The sequence below is a fragment of the Tauraco erythrolophus genome, chromosome 6 (assembly GCF_009769465.1).
Source record: "Tauraco erythrolophus isolate bTauEry1 chromosome 6, bTauEry1.pri, whole genome shotgun sequence".
Lineage (NCBI taxonomy): Eukaryota > Metazoa > Chordata > Aves > Musophagiformes > Musophagidae > Tauraco > Tauraco erythrolophus.
This window is the reverse complement of record NC_141470.1, coordinates 59,773,211-59,787,608: the sequence shown is the minus strand read 5'-3', so window position 1 is coordinate 59,787,608 and position 14,398 is coordinate 59,773,211. Positions and strand designations below refer to the sequence as shown.

Sequence of the window (14,398 nt, the reverse complement as noted above, 5' to 3'; positions counted from 1 at the left end):
GCTGAAACCCTGGCCTTTAGGTGTCTTGCCTGAGGACAAGTGCCTAACACAGAGAAATTGTTAGGGAGCTCTTGCCATGAGCATAATCCTGTGCAGTGGAATGACACTCCTCCACCAGCCGAGTGCTCCACTTAGGTGATGTGTACTATGAGGCAGAACCAAGGCAGTTTGCAGGTGAAAGCATGTGGTGTGTCCTCTTCCCTGCTGTGAAGCTGGAGCTTCACTCTCTAGGTGTGCGTTAGGGTTCACATTCTCAGGGTCACGCTCACACATGAAATTATGTATTATGTACCCCACAATCTAGATTTTATTCCCAAATATTTTCAAATGCAGCTCTAATCGAGAAATCACAAATGTGTGGTGTTACCTAAGAGCTTGTCTCTTCTCTAAGTATTTCACGTTGACACAGACGTATTTTACTAAACAGGAAGAATGCATGGAGAATTCACTTTAATACATGTTTATTGGTGTCCTGCACTTTCAGTGTAGGAGGTTGGAGATGTAATAAAAAAGTTTCAAAATTTATTGATTCCATTTCATTTAAATCACTCTAAACAACCAGTGCTTTAGAGTTCAGAGAATTAACGTTTACCGTCCATTACAAGCAAAATTTTAATATTACCTTTTTTGAGTCCGCTTAGAACTCCTCTCTTTTAAAATTCTTTACATTCCTCAAAGTAAACAATACATTTCAATCTCTGTCACAATCAACATTGATAAGGCCTTCTTAACCATTTTATACCACCTCCACTATTACTTCATTGCAAAACACAATCTTATTTCATACTATAAATATCCATCCATGCACAAAACACAGGGGCCAGAAGTTACACATTAATATTTCATGTAGGCTTCCAAGACTTCCTTTACCCTCTGCAGGTTTATGGTACACTTAAAAAGATATCTTTAGACTTGGTCTACTTGGTCTTAAAATACAAATATACAATATCCATAAGCATAAAAAAGTAAAGCTAGATTGCCTTACCATTTGTTATGAACTGCTAAAATCTTATACATGTACAATATAGCATCATGCTGATTAATATACATATTAGTTAAATATATCAACCAATAACGGGGATGTGGCCAAGCTTTTTTGTTTTGTTTTCAAAAAGAAATTGTTCATATACAAGTAAAAAGATTTTTAATTTAAACTCATATGGAACACCTGAACCACACAGACGTGTAAACCCTGCTGAGATATTCAGGTCAAACTGGGGAATAACCTGCTGATTCACTTGAAAGGGATCGCAACTCCTCACGGGTGATACCCAAGGTGTGCTGTTCCCAAGAGAATGCAAATTTGCCAGCATTCACGTTTTCAGGTCTAAACCACTAATTTTTGCACCTTACACCTCGGTTTATACTTTCTGTATCTATTCATCATCCTCCATCAGAAACATTCGGTACCTTGACATTGTCTTAGACTTTTCTAAATAAGTACATATACAGTACAAAGTGTAGATAGTGAAACAAATAAGCACATATATACAGTCTTTGAAAGGCATTTTTGTGACCATTTTAGCAGTGTTTATGGAAAACATTTAAGATAGTCACGTTCCGCTGATACCACTGTATTGCAAACTGTCAAGCCACATTTCTTATATTAAACTTGTACTGCATCATATATTGTACAACAGAAGAGAAAACGATCATTCTTAAGGTGTGACACAATGAAAAAAAAAAAAAAAAATCACTAGACTGAGTAAGGTAACCAGCACAGGGCTTAATTTTCCTGAGGTTTGTAAGAATTTTTTAAACAAAAATCACAGTGACCAGGCTAAACTGCAAACATACTGTTAAGTTTTAAATATACAGTTTATACATAAGTTCTGTGCATGGTCGACTCAACTGTGGATGTTCACATGGATGTTTCCTCTAAATGACTCGCCACTGCATAATACTTGTATCTTTTCCACCTGTGGAGATGAGATGGGTGTCTTCACAGAGAAAATCGACGTTAGTTACATGACTACTATGTCCACCGTACACGTGGCTTGGAGCCTAGAAAACATCATATTAGTGAGAATATAAACTGTCATGAAAACTTACCATCATAACATTCATACAACAATGAAATCAAGGCATCGCATCATTCTCTTGAAGTGTTTTAATATTAGATTATATTTCAAATTTAATTGTAGTCTCAATCAACCTGAAGTAAATCCCTTAGGCATAGGCACATTTCCATTCTTTTTTTTTGTTTTTGTACACAGAAAAACAACATTTAATGTATTTGTGCAAGTTACAAGAGTAAATTTTTTTGAAATATCTTACCCTAAACTGTGAACATGGATATGAGAAGAGGTGTACTTTGCCAAAATCATCCCCTGTTGATAGCAGTTTTCTCCCGTGAGATCGACAGACAGCGTTGATATCTGTTCCATCTGAACCTTCAGGCCATACACCTGAAACACAGAGGGACTAATTAAAGGTTTTTATCATGGAAATGAAAAGTGACAGCTTAAGTTTTTGTTAAAATATTAATAAAGGATTACTTGTTTAAAAAAAAAAGAAAAAAGATAAAGCTATAAAAATAACTGCAGCTGAGTCAACATGCATACTTCAGTTTCAGCAAAAGACCAGATCCTGATAGGAAATCAAGCACATAAACAAATACTATATTTCCTCTAGTCAGCAAAGCACTTTTTACTCTGAAAACAAGAATTCTGCTGAATTATTATCATGTGTCTGAGCTTAAAAGAATTTTCAAATGGTTGTGTAGAAAAATAATAGCTACTGCTTTTATTTTCCCTTCCATTTAATTGATGTACAAGCTAACATACTTTCTTCATACTACTGTAGTCTAAAAAACTACCTATGTATGATTCAACATACTTTCTTCATATTACTAAAGTCTAAAACCTTTGACACAAGAAATTACGTAGTTTTAAATGTTATTAACAGATCCCTCAAAAAGAAACTGAACCTACTATAAATTTTTAAAATGCTTTTGTTTTGCCGTAAGTAATTCTTGTCCTTCCTCACGTACTCTACTCCTTGCTGTTCCTGCACAAAGTGGTGTTCTAAAATTAAACTGTAGGCTCATCAATGCAAGGACCAAATCCATGCAACACATCTTTAAAGCCTCTGAAAACTTGCCCGTAATAAACGGTAATTGTAACAAAATCCAGTCAGTTATTGAAATGTCTTTTTTTTTTTTTTTTTTTTGTATGTGGTGCTGTGGAGGGTTTTTTATGATTTTTGAAATTCAGATTTTATCTAATCCCCACTCAACTTAAATGATACCTAACTTTCAGAGACCACTGACATAATCAGTTGTAATGTCTGTTCTGCCGTTACGATTTGGCAAAAAAAACCCCACCTTGTCTTGGCATTATGATGATTGTCCCTATGTCACACATCCTCTGCAGTGTCCCCCTTAAGTCCTACTACACGAATGCATGCTCTTCCTTCATTGTTATTACAGGCCAGGATGAGACAGTTATTCCCCCTGCTTGCCCTCCCATCTCCTGGAAGGATGCCTATGCCAGCTTCCCTTCTTTGGGCTACTGATAACATCAAAGTGGGCATCTGTCCTGCGCTGTCGAAACAGCCAGCCTTTGATCCACATGTACTTCGTCCCAAATACAATCTTTACACCATTGCACAGCAGTTCAAAAGCACTAAGAGGAAGAGATTCCATGTCTTTATACGGAATTACAGATTGTTGTAAATAAAATGAAACACAATGTACTGATTTGTGGGATGCCCCTAACTCTCCAGGTGTGTGTGGAAACACCTCTTTGCTAATGCAGGGACATTGAAAAAGAGGCAGGGAAGAAAGAAAAGGAAGGTGCAAAGAAGATACATGGTAATTGCTACTCGTGGAATTATGAACACGTGTAATGGAGATACACAGAAAAGCTGTTTTAAGTTACTTTGACAAAAAGGGAGGCTGTATGAACATCAAATGCTAGCTGAAAAGAGGCAGGAGTCTTTATGACAAGCTGGAAATAATCCCTAAAGGAAACAGTTTAAGAAACAAGACTGCCATTTTGAAACGGGTAAATGATCATATCAGGGCGGGGTTTTTTTTGAGACTGTGCTCTTTCAAAATTTATTCCAGTGCCTCACTGTTAGTTTTTCTGAATATGTGAACTGAATCTCGTTTGCTGAAAAGTAAGTTCATATTTTTTTTCCCCATTCTCTGCAGACATGGAAAAAGAGGCTGCTTCCTTTCTTTGATTTGAAGATTAATGTCATGCCTTTTTTCTCCTCCTCTTCTCTAAAATTCATTCATTACATCTCACAGAGCAATATTTAGATAGATAATTACACTTGCTAGTCAGCACGTTATCTGTTGGTCCAACGTGCAAAAAGCAGAAACAGCTATTCCAGCTGTGACTGAAGCAGATACTGATAAAAGGACGATTACTTCCCATTTTGCATGGCATCCTTTTCATTACATATCCTGCTAATGCATCTGCTTTTTCTACAGCCTCATAATGCTGTTGATTCACGTTCAGTTTGCCTGCAAGAATAACCCGATCTTTCTGTGCAGATCTGCTCTCTTGCCTGTTCTCCTCCATTCTGTATTTGTACCAACTGGGTTCTGCTGTTCAAGTGTGCAACCTCCTATTTGTCTCTACTGAATTGCCCCTTTTCTCTCACCATTCCTCTGTTTCTCCAGACAATTTGCTAATCCTGCCGCTTCACACCACATACGAATTACACACACTGTTTTGTCATCCATGCTATTAAAAAATATATTCAAACATAACATTCAGTGTACAGCCTTCTAGTAAGTTTTGAACTCAATCAGTCTGAGCTCTGCCTTGCTTGCAATGTTTTCAGGCTTTGCACAGCATCTTAGCTTTCTTCTGTTCCTGCCCTTCCCCTCAAATATTAGTTTTTCCAAAACTGGACATGTGATATGACCTGATGCCTTGGTTGCATATCCAGCAGCACATGCCTTTTGCAAGAGCACACAGATCAGTAAGTGTTTTAAAGTCTTTAGTCCTTCACATTTACATGTCTTTGTATCACTACAATATCCTCCATTGGACACGCTTTCCATGCTGTTGATTTCCAGTTGAATCACCTCTAAACATTTCCAGGCTGACTAATCTGTTCCCACCCATGAAGACAGGTGTTCAACAGATCAATGTTCCTTTCCCCGCTGCATTGGTTCTGTTGCTCTGCGAGTGCTATGCACACTATTTGTGATTTTCATGTGGTTCTACCACAGTGAGAAGACATCCCTAGTTTCAGTCAGCCGGTAGCTACTGAAAAAAATCAATATACTAGATGCCTCACATCCTTGATGATGTGATTGCTTCTTCCACATCCAGTGGGGCAATCCCAGCAAACATTTAAAGACTGTTCATACTGGCTGCTCTGAGGTCCCAAAGTACTGAATAGTAGAGTGACTTCCAGCATTACCAGACTGGTTCCAATTTATAATTTATTAGTTTCTTCAATTTATTATTCTAGCCACTAACTATTCCCTTTATCCTCTCCTTACAGGCACTGCAAAAGCGCAGAAGCGGCAAAAGCCAAAGCGCAAAAGCCCTTCTTTCCAGCTGTCCCTCACTTTTATACTGGGCATGACGCTGCATGATATGGAATACTAATTGGCCAGTTTGGCCCTCAGTCTTAAGTTCCACCACAAATCACAAGGGGAATCGTGGCCCCCTTGTCCCGGCTATGCTCCCCCCTTATCCCGCCGTGCTTCTGCACTCCGGCCAGAACACGGCACACTGAAAAGTCCTTGGAGTTTCATTTCCATCCACAAACATCAGCTTGCTATCAACATTCTTTTCCGAGCAAGCCTCTGAGTAAAACCAAAACACGGAGCTCTTCTAACTGCTAAAAAGAAGAGCTAACTCTGTCCCAGCCAAAACCAGGACAGACGGTAAGTATATGATTCCACGATGTTGCATTCATTCTTCTGTTTTTCCAGTATCTAGCCTGTTCTCTCTGAGGTCCTGAAAATAAGTACTAATGGCCTTGAGATTATGCTAACCAGTCGTTTTAACAGATACAACAAGGTTCACCACACTCAGATACTTTGAAAATATCTAACTCCTAACTATTTTCTAATCTCTTCCCTCCCTACTGAAAGCAGATGTCTTATCCTTTCATTACTGGCACTAACTGGGTTAGTCATCAGATCGTAGTAGGTCTTCTAATGAAGACATATTAAAAAAAAAAAAAAAAAAAGTTTTTTTTAAACACTTCAGCTTTAGCAGTGTCATCTTTCCTCTCTCTCCTCTCCGCATAGCAGACAAATATTGTCGTTGGCACTTCTTTTATTACTGTACTTGTCACTTGCTTTTATGTTTAGGTTTTTGTTTGTATGGCTCCTTGGTCCTCCAACACACTTTCTACTTTGTGCATTCCTCTTCCTTGTAGGAACGGTTCAAGCAAGTTTGTGTCTTGCTGCCATTTCTATCTTTCCTCTGGGCTGACAGTTTGTGCCCTTTGTACCTTTTAAGGAATTACCACATCTCATCTTTTCTCCAACTTGTGATCTTCCCTAACAGGGCTTTGGACTTTTGCAGTTTCCCTCCCTAAGTCCATTATTTTCATTTTGTTGCTCTTTTTTCTTCCTATACTAAGGATCACATCTCCCTGATTCCATAGTCATTCCTATGCAGGTGCATTGACATTCTCAGTAAGTTCTTTCCATCTCCCATCTCCCCAGAATCAAATCTGGAAGAAACTCCCCTCTAGGTGCTTATCTATCCTGTATCAGAAGAATTTTGAGAACTTGCTGGTTAGCCAGTGTACTTGCAATGCCTTTCCTAAAAGACATTGGAATATTTAAAATCTCACATCCTCAGAAATTCCTGTGATTTGACTGATTCTGCTAGCTATTAAAACAAATTCCATTCATTTGATCTTTCTGGAAAGACAAGCAACAGCATAACCCTGCCACCATTAATATTCTTTTTTTCATCTAAAGTTATCACGTGTTTGTAACTTCCTAGTCTAAACCTAACTATATATGGCATGATGTTGCATATTTTAAAAAGTTCCACCACTTAGGCATCACACATCCTTTCTGATTAAGTTATATCCTTTTACTTCAAAATTCCATTTATTCGATGAACATTCTCGCAATCTCTATTACATTACTAAAATAATAATTGTGATAATTATTAAAACTAGCAACTACTTTTATTTATTCCTCATCCCTGATGCTTTAGCTTATAATATACCAGTTCAGCCTGGAGGACTGTAAGTATAAAAAAAGTATACGATGTTTCCACATGTTCCCCATTGGCCCAGTAGATCATTTTGTTCCACAGATCTGCTCCAAAAGCTGATCTGTTCCAAGGGAGAAAAAAAACTCTCTCGGGTGTGACACCCCTCTCCTACCAGACTCTATGCACCACAAGCAGCTCTGTATTTTATTAGCACTATACTTTGCATTAATCCAAGTTCTCAAGCAAAGAATACACACTTAAAGAATTCATCATTTCAGAATATCTGAACCTCCGATGCCAAATGCAAAGACTTCATGGCAGTGTGTCAGGTATACCGAAACTCCAGGAATATGTTAATAGTTCTGTAAGGGTCTTCATCCCTCATATGAGAAACATCCTCAGTCAATATGCAGACAGTCTTCAAGGACTTCCACCTTTTACTAAACAGTGTGTGGTAGCGATACTCGAGCCCTGCCTGTCAGTTAAATTTTAGAAAATTTGAGTGTTTCTTCCCAGCGTATTGCTACTGTCATTATGTCTTCTAGGCTCTAAAAACATGTCCTTTCTGGCTTTTTTCAAACACATCACTGCATCTACTCTACTTGAAACCTGGTGAAAATCTTCCTTGCTTACTTTTTATGCTAAACCAGACTCTTCTCTGAATTCCTACCACGGCTTCCTATTTCATCTTCAGGACTCAAGAGTTTGAAGCTTCTTGTACTCAGCTTTTGTAACGATCTGTCTAGTTCTGCACATGTTGTGGTATGAGTATAAAACTTCAGAGCAAACTGGGGAAAGCAGCTCCTTCAAAACTGGCAGAAGAGAAGTCCCATGGAAACAAACCATCCTGATTTTGTTACATTTTTCTTCTTTCTTCTTGCATTCCTCTCACCTCATTTAGTTGTTATATATTGTATTAAAATACATTGTAAGTACCTAATGACAGGTACTTTCACTTGTTTTGTGTTTGCACAGTAACTGCTGCAAATGCAACTGGTTCTGGTAAGGGGAGTTGGCCCAGCAGCTGCCTAAATGAACGATAATTCCACAGAATAGTATTTTAAATTTAAAAAGACAAGAAGCAGCTCTAGTGTGACGGAAAGGGCAGTGTGTGATTTCTTCCTTGTCTCCCACTTATGCTGCAATTTAATATTTATACTTGAAGCTAGCAAGAATATTAAATCAGAGTCTTTCTGGATTGAAATAAGAGGACAGATTGTAATAAAAATGGCAAAACAGAAGTTCTGTATCTTTCCCTGAAATACGAAGTCATGTTTCATAAGAAAAAGTTGACGATCCAAGTGTTTGTTAATAACAAGAATGGTAAGAACTTGTAAGAGGAAAGATACTTACCAAAAACATGGAATCCCAAAGTACAGGTGTAAGTGGCCCATTCTATATCTCTAGTTGTTTCAACACTCACGACTTGTTTACAAGCAGAGGGGATCCCTACAGAAGAAAAAAAAAAACAACCACATGATAACGTTTGGAATTCTCAAATTGTATAGCTTTTTGATTGCACCAGATGAATCAAAGCATATGGTCTGTCTTGGCAGTTACATAGTCTCATTTAAATTTTAAATCTGTATTAGACTGCCTGAACTTGGTACAAAAGGACTAAATATAATTCTTACTCACAGTATAAGATTTCATAGTCTCCTGAATTAGACACAAGATATTGTGAATTAACAGACCAATCCAGATGAGTAATGAAGCTGGAATGACCCTACAAAGAGAAAAATATTGTATTAACTGTACTAACAGTATCTCTTAATGTGACAGTATTAATACAATGCTACAAAACATACTTGTTAACATTGAACCAGGAGAAAAAAGGTTACTTACTGAACATTTGCCAATTCTAGTGTACTTTCTCCCATTTTCACTTACGCCATATATATAAATACAGTTGTCATGGGAACCTATTGCCAAGAAGTTTCCATCTATAAACACAAAAGTGAACTGTAATTATTCCTGTAAGAAAGAACTCAGGCTAATTTTGAAAAGTGTGTGTTTCACAGACAAGGGGAACTGTTCTTAAAGGCCTTGATACTAAAAAGATAAAATCCTATTTTTTCTTTTTCAGTTGCATATTGATGCATATTTCAAGATTACAAACCAGCAAGTTTATACAGCAAATATTACTGTTAAAAACACATGACATTTCTGGAAGCAGCTACAGACCATTTAGGGCTAAGCTGATTGCAACATGCAACAACCTGTGCAGTTAATTCTTTTTTTTTTTTTTCCTTCCCAGTGAAACCATACTGAGCATGTGGAGGAGGGAGGGAGGAAAAGAAAATTAGAGCTCAAGACACCACCCATTCAGTGTTGCCAATGTTTCATGGCATATTTATTTTCAACTTCAGTATGGCAAGTAGAGAATTATTTTAAAACAAACCAACTCCAAATTTAATAAAAAAAATTCAATTTTTTTTTTAACCAATAAATGAATGCTCTCAAACCTGGTGAGTAACGCATTACAGACAGCTGTTCATTTCCATCTGTGTGTACAGTGACCAAGTCTTTTGTTTCTGTGTCAAACACAAACCACCTGTTGTAAATACAGAAAGAGGCCAATAAATCATTCCATAAGGAATATAAATGTACTGTAATCTTGACCAACTTTCCTTCTGTCAAAATAGCATAAGTTTTACACCAAGAAAAGAAAAACAGCAACTGCTCCTCAGTTTGGTTTATTTTTACTTTAACAGAATGAGAGTGTCTTTCCCATGTTTTCAACCAGAAAAATGATCAGACATTGACCCTGTTATCAATCTTCAGATTTTAGTCTGCTTTACTATGTGTCATGCATTAGAATAAGCGTTACATATAATGACTCTTCTCCTTTAATGACCCTCCTCTGTGCTATGCTGATGTTTAAACTGATGCCTACATGAAATCCTAGAGCAAAGGAAAACACAAGCAGGAATCAGGGCCACTCTTTTGATGGAAGGATTAGCTTTATTTATTAATTTATTTTGAGTTAAATAATTTCTTAATAAATTTATTAATTTTAATGAGCCAAAATTTAATTTGCAGAAATGTGTAGAAAGCACAAAGATAACATTTGTGTTTCAATACTTGCATTAAATTATTAAAGACAAAGTAAAGATTCCTCTCAAAGCTTCTCCTTTTGATTTGCTTTCCATAGTAAATAAAGTAAATTTAGTAACTAAAGTAAATCCTTTATTTATGATAGATGTACAATCCTAAATAATCTTGGCTTAAAACCTATAAACATTCTATATACTCTCAGTTAAGTGGAACCGTTTTCAATACTAACAGCAAAGTCTGCCCTCAAGTGACATGACAGAAGATGAAGTTATGGTGAAGGCCTTCCTTTTTCCAAGGACAGACAACCAAGGCTAAGCTCAGGATCTGCTGTTGACTCACGGTGTGGTCAAGGGCTCAGTGTACCCTGTAAAATGGAGATACTATCTTTCGCCTCGGTTTTGTCTGTCTTGTTTATGCCTTATGCTCTTCAGGCAGAACAAGTCTCTTAATATGCATTTTTACACTATGTCTAGCACAGTGGAACATTTGCCAAATTTTTGTTAAAGCCTCTGGTTGTCACTGCATCAGAGATAACAAACACTTGCTAGATTTTTCCAACGAGCAACTTTTTTCTATGTGATTTCGCCTACGCCACCCTACAGGTCTCAGAGAAGATCTCCGTACGCATCCGCAAAGTCAACTCACTACCTCAAACTCCCTCTTCAGCCTCTTCTTTGCCACGATGGACACAAAGATTCAATATTTAGGTCACTGGTATGGTGACAGCACCTCCCACGCATGGTCTCACGTTTAACCTAGACTTCCTGCCCGGTTCAAATCCATCTCCTCCCATTAATCTTAGATTGCTGCTCTCCTGGGGCAGAAACCACCTCTTCGTTCTGTGTTCATGCAATGCTCAGCAAACACAGGGTACTGGTCCAAGTCTAAGGTTTCTAGGCACTAAGGCAATAAAAATAAATTTCATACTGAAATTCAAGAGAAATCAATAGGGGATGAATATATGTCATGCATACATCTGCAAAAGAAGAAAACAAACTTCAAAATGAGCTGGAAAAATAATGCAGTGCTTGGTGGTGCCCAAGGTGTAGCTCCGTGCATCTTACCTTCCAGTCAGCGTCCCTACTGCAACGACAGATGCTGAAGGATGAAAACCTGAAGACTGTGCTGGATCCTAGAATGTTTCAGAAGGAAGCACAATTTTTTACCAGTCCAAGTTATAACAAAAACACAGTTCAATTATTTGCCTTAGGAACAGAATAAGTCTGTCATGTTGATTTTTTTGTTGGTGTGGTTTTTTTTTTTTAAATACAAACTTGAAGGGAAAAAAAGCATTTTTAACTACTTGAAATTCTACCCGACAGATTTTTTTTTTTCCTCCCTCTATACAAGGTCACTGTTTTCTTTTCTTCACTATCTAAAAATAACTTGGCAAACGATTTCATAACAATAACATAACTTATTTAATTAGAGCTGACCTAAGAATTAAGTATCAAAGCTACAATTTTCCTACTGTCTAACGGACAAACAAGTACATTATTCGACAAAGGTATGTATCGCCTTGCATGGAGGGGTAAAACCTAATTTCCACACACACCAACACCCTTTTCAGCACCTGCCAGTTGCAGCTTAGTAGGAGATTAAGGGCATAAACTGAGTTTCTTATTTTGATATGCAATTTTAAAACATTTTACTTTGAATTGTGCATTATTATGGAGACAGGTAGAATTGCAATGTTTTTCTTGCAGTTTAAAAATAGGCCTAAAAAACAAAGCAAGCATTTTCTTTCTAATACTTGCTCAGTTACAAAGAATGAACTCCAGAACTCTTCAGGTTATAGCAGAAAGTCCCAAAATAAATAGCTTATTTTTTCTGATACCTGCCCAAAATAATTTTAAAATGTAAGCAAAAAATTCACTATAATATCCCACAGAAATGCTTATGTCCTTGATTTTCCTTACTCTAAAATAGTATCACATTGTAGTAATTTTAGTAAACCTGTTCACATTTTTAGTAATTTGTAATTATTAGCTCTAGAGACTAGGTGTAAGATACATTCTCATTAATTTTAAACAAGTGACTAAGTCAAAGACGTTACTAACTCTAAAAAAATTTCAGAGAATCAGTGAGATCCAGGATTTCTATATGCATGTTCTAAACCACTACAGTAGTCCAGAAAGGCAAATTTGCTTATTTTTTAAAAGTATAATTTCATAGTAAATGCTAAAATCTTCTCTTGAATAAACCAGAAGTTCAAACGGTGAATTTAAACTGGGCACTAACTTGTATTCATAACTGCACTTAAAAGCTTTTACATAGATCTCTGTGACAAAAAAAAAAGGTTAACATGAAATGATTTATTTACTCCAGATAATCAGTCACAGATTTATGAAACAGTCTCAGACATTGCAAGTGGTTAATAGGAGATTTTTGTCAAGAATGATAACAGAAATCTTGTCTTCATGAAGCAGTGTGTACATGGAGGGGAAAAGAAATAAACATAAGTCTAGTTTTATAGTCCCACTGCTATTGCCATCAACCTTTTCAAAAGATTCAGGGTAAATGAAGCAGTTCCTTAAACATTTCAATAACAACAGTTTCTTAAAAAGTGTCTTATATTTGCAAAACCACAGCTAAATATTATTTGAAGCTCATTGTAAGTCATCATCGGCTAAACGCCAGTTCTGTTTTTCAGAGAACACAAAGGATAATTTGGAAATTATGTGGAAATTATGTCCTTTTCTAAATTGATGATTACTTAAGTAACTTTATTTCTCAGATAGCAGCTTATCTGATTAACAGATCCAGGGCTGCATCCAAAGAAGCGTGGCCAGCAGGTCGAGGGAGGTGATTCTGCCCCTCTACTCTGCTCTTGTGAGACCCCACCTGGAATACTGCATTCAGCTCTGGAGTCCACAACACAAGAAGGACATGGAGCTGCTGGAGCGGGTCCAGAGGAGGGCCACGAAGATGATCAGAGGGCTGGAAAACCTCTGCTATGAGGACAGGCTGAGAGAGTTGGGGTTGTTCAGCCTGGAGAAGAGAAGGCTCCGGGGTGACCTTATTGCAGCTTTCCAGTACCTAAAGGGGGCCTACAGGAAAGCTGGAGAGGGACTTTTGACAAGGGCGTGTAGTGATAGGACAAGGGGTCATGGATTTAAACTGAAAGAGGGGAGATTTCAATTAGATATAAGGAAGAATTTTTTCGCTCTGAGGGTGGTGAGGCACTGGAACAGGTTGCCCAGAGAAGTTGTAGATGCCCCATCCCTGGAAGTGTTCAAGGCCAGGTTGGATGAGGCTTTGGGCAACCTGGTGTAGTGGAGGATTTCTCTGCTCATGGCAGGGGGATTGGAACTAGAAGATCTTTGAGGTCCCTTCCAACCCTAACCATTCTATGATTCTATATTGTACTTATCTCCACTAATGATGCTTCACTATCAACCCAAACTTCTAAATGCTCTTTTCTTTAGACTGCAAGAGATCAAAGTGCCAAATTTTGCACTTCTCTTCATGACTATAGGCCCTCCTCAGTATTTTGTGCCTGTCATGAGAAATATATCAGAAGTACTAACTACCTATTCTTCCAGTGTTTTTGAAAGCGTATGCAAGTATATAAAAACATATACCTTTATACTGAGAAAAAGATCACATTAGTACTTGCAATTGAATTACATGATGATTTTTTTCCAAGAAAAAGAAATTTATTAGGAAAGCATAAAAAAAATGGTACCAATGATTTTATTCTCCAGTTCAGGATAGTTATAGATAAGACCCACACAAAACCAGTTGTGGAACATTTCTAAATAATCAAATTATGTCTTCACAAAAATCCTGTGCTGAAGACCAGAAAGGTCTATGTAAAATTTTCCAGTTGTGTCACTGTTTGATTCACTCTGAATTGCATACAAAGTATATTCCATATACCACATGATACAGTATACTGCTATCCCTGAATTTCAAAACAAAAAAATAAACAGGTTTATCTTTTCTTAGAGAGTCTAACAAGACAGATGCAGGACAATTCAGTTTATAACTGCTCACTGATCTTTAAAAATATGTTTTATTGTTGAAGTTCATAGCCTAAATGTGCTGGTATTTATTTGGTCTTGCATTTGGTATCTTGGTAGCCATTCAAAAGATTTGCAAGCACAGTAAGATTTTGGTGCATCTCAAGGTTTGACCATTCTCCCGAGGCTCAACAACAGTATTTCTTAAGACTGAAGGGGAGA

At 37.2% G+C, this 14,398-nt stretch overlaps 1 protein-coding gene across 4 annotated transcripts in view; it reads right to left on the bottom strand.

Moving 5' to 3' along the window:
* Window positions 1-444: 444 nt before the first annotated feature.
* The window catches only part of EML1 (EMAP like 1), a 110,033-nt gene continuing 96,079 nt past the window's right edge, over window positions 445-14,398 (bottom strand). For all 4 annotated transcript variants that reach the window (XM_086613793.1, XM_086613795.1, XM_086613794.1 and 1 more), the window contains 7 exons: window positions 11,276-11,343; window positions 9,620-9,708; window positions 9,000-9,097; window positions 8,793-8,880; window positions 8,508-8,603; window positions 2,278-2,408; window positions 445-2,004 (listed from right to left, as the gene is read on the bottom strand). In XM_086613793.1, coding sequence (XP_086469919.1) covers window positions 1,879-2,004; window positions 2,278-2,408; window positions 8,508-8,603; window positions 8,793-8,880; window positions 9,000-9,097; window positions 9,620-9,708; window positions 11,276-11,343 — 696 coding nt within the window. In that variant the 3' untranslated portion in view covers window positions 445-1,878. The remainder of the gene's footprint in view (window positions 2,005-2,277; window positions 2,409-8,507; window positions 8,604-8,792; window positions 8,881-8,999; window positions 9,098-9,619; window positions 9,709-11,275; window positions 11,344-14,398) is intronic.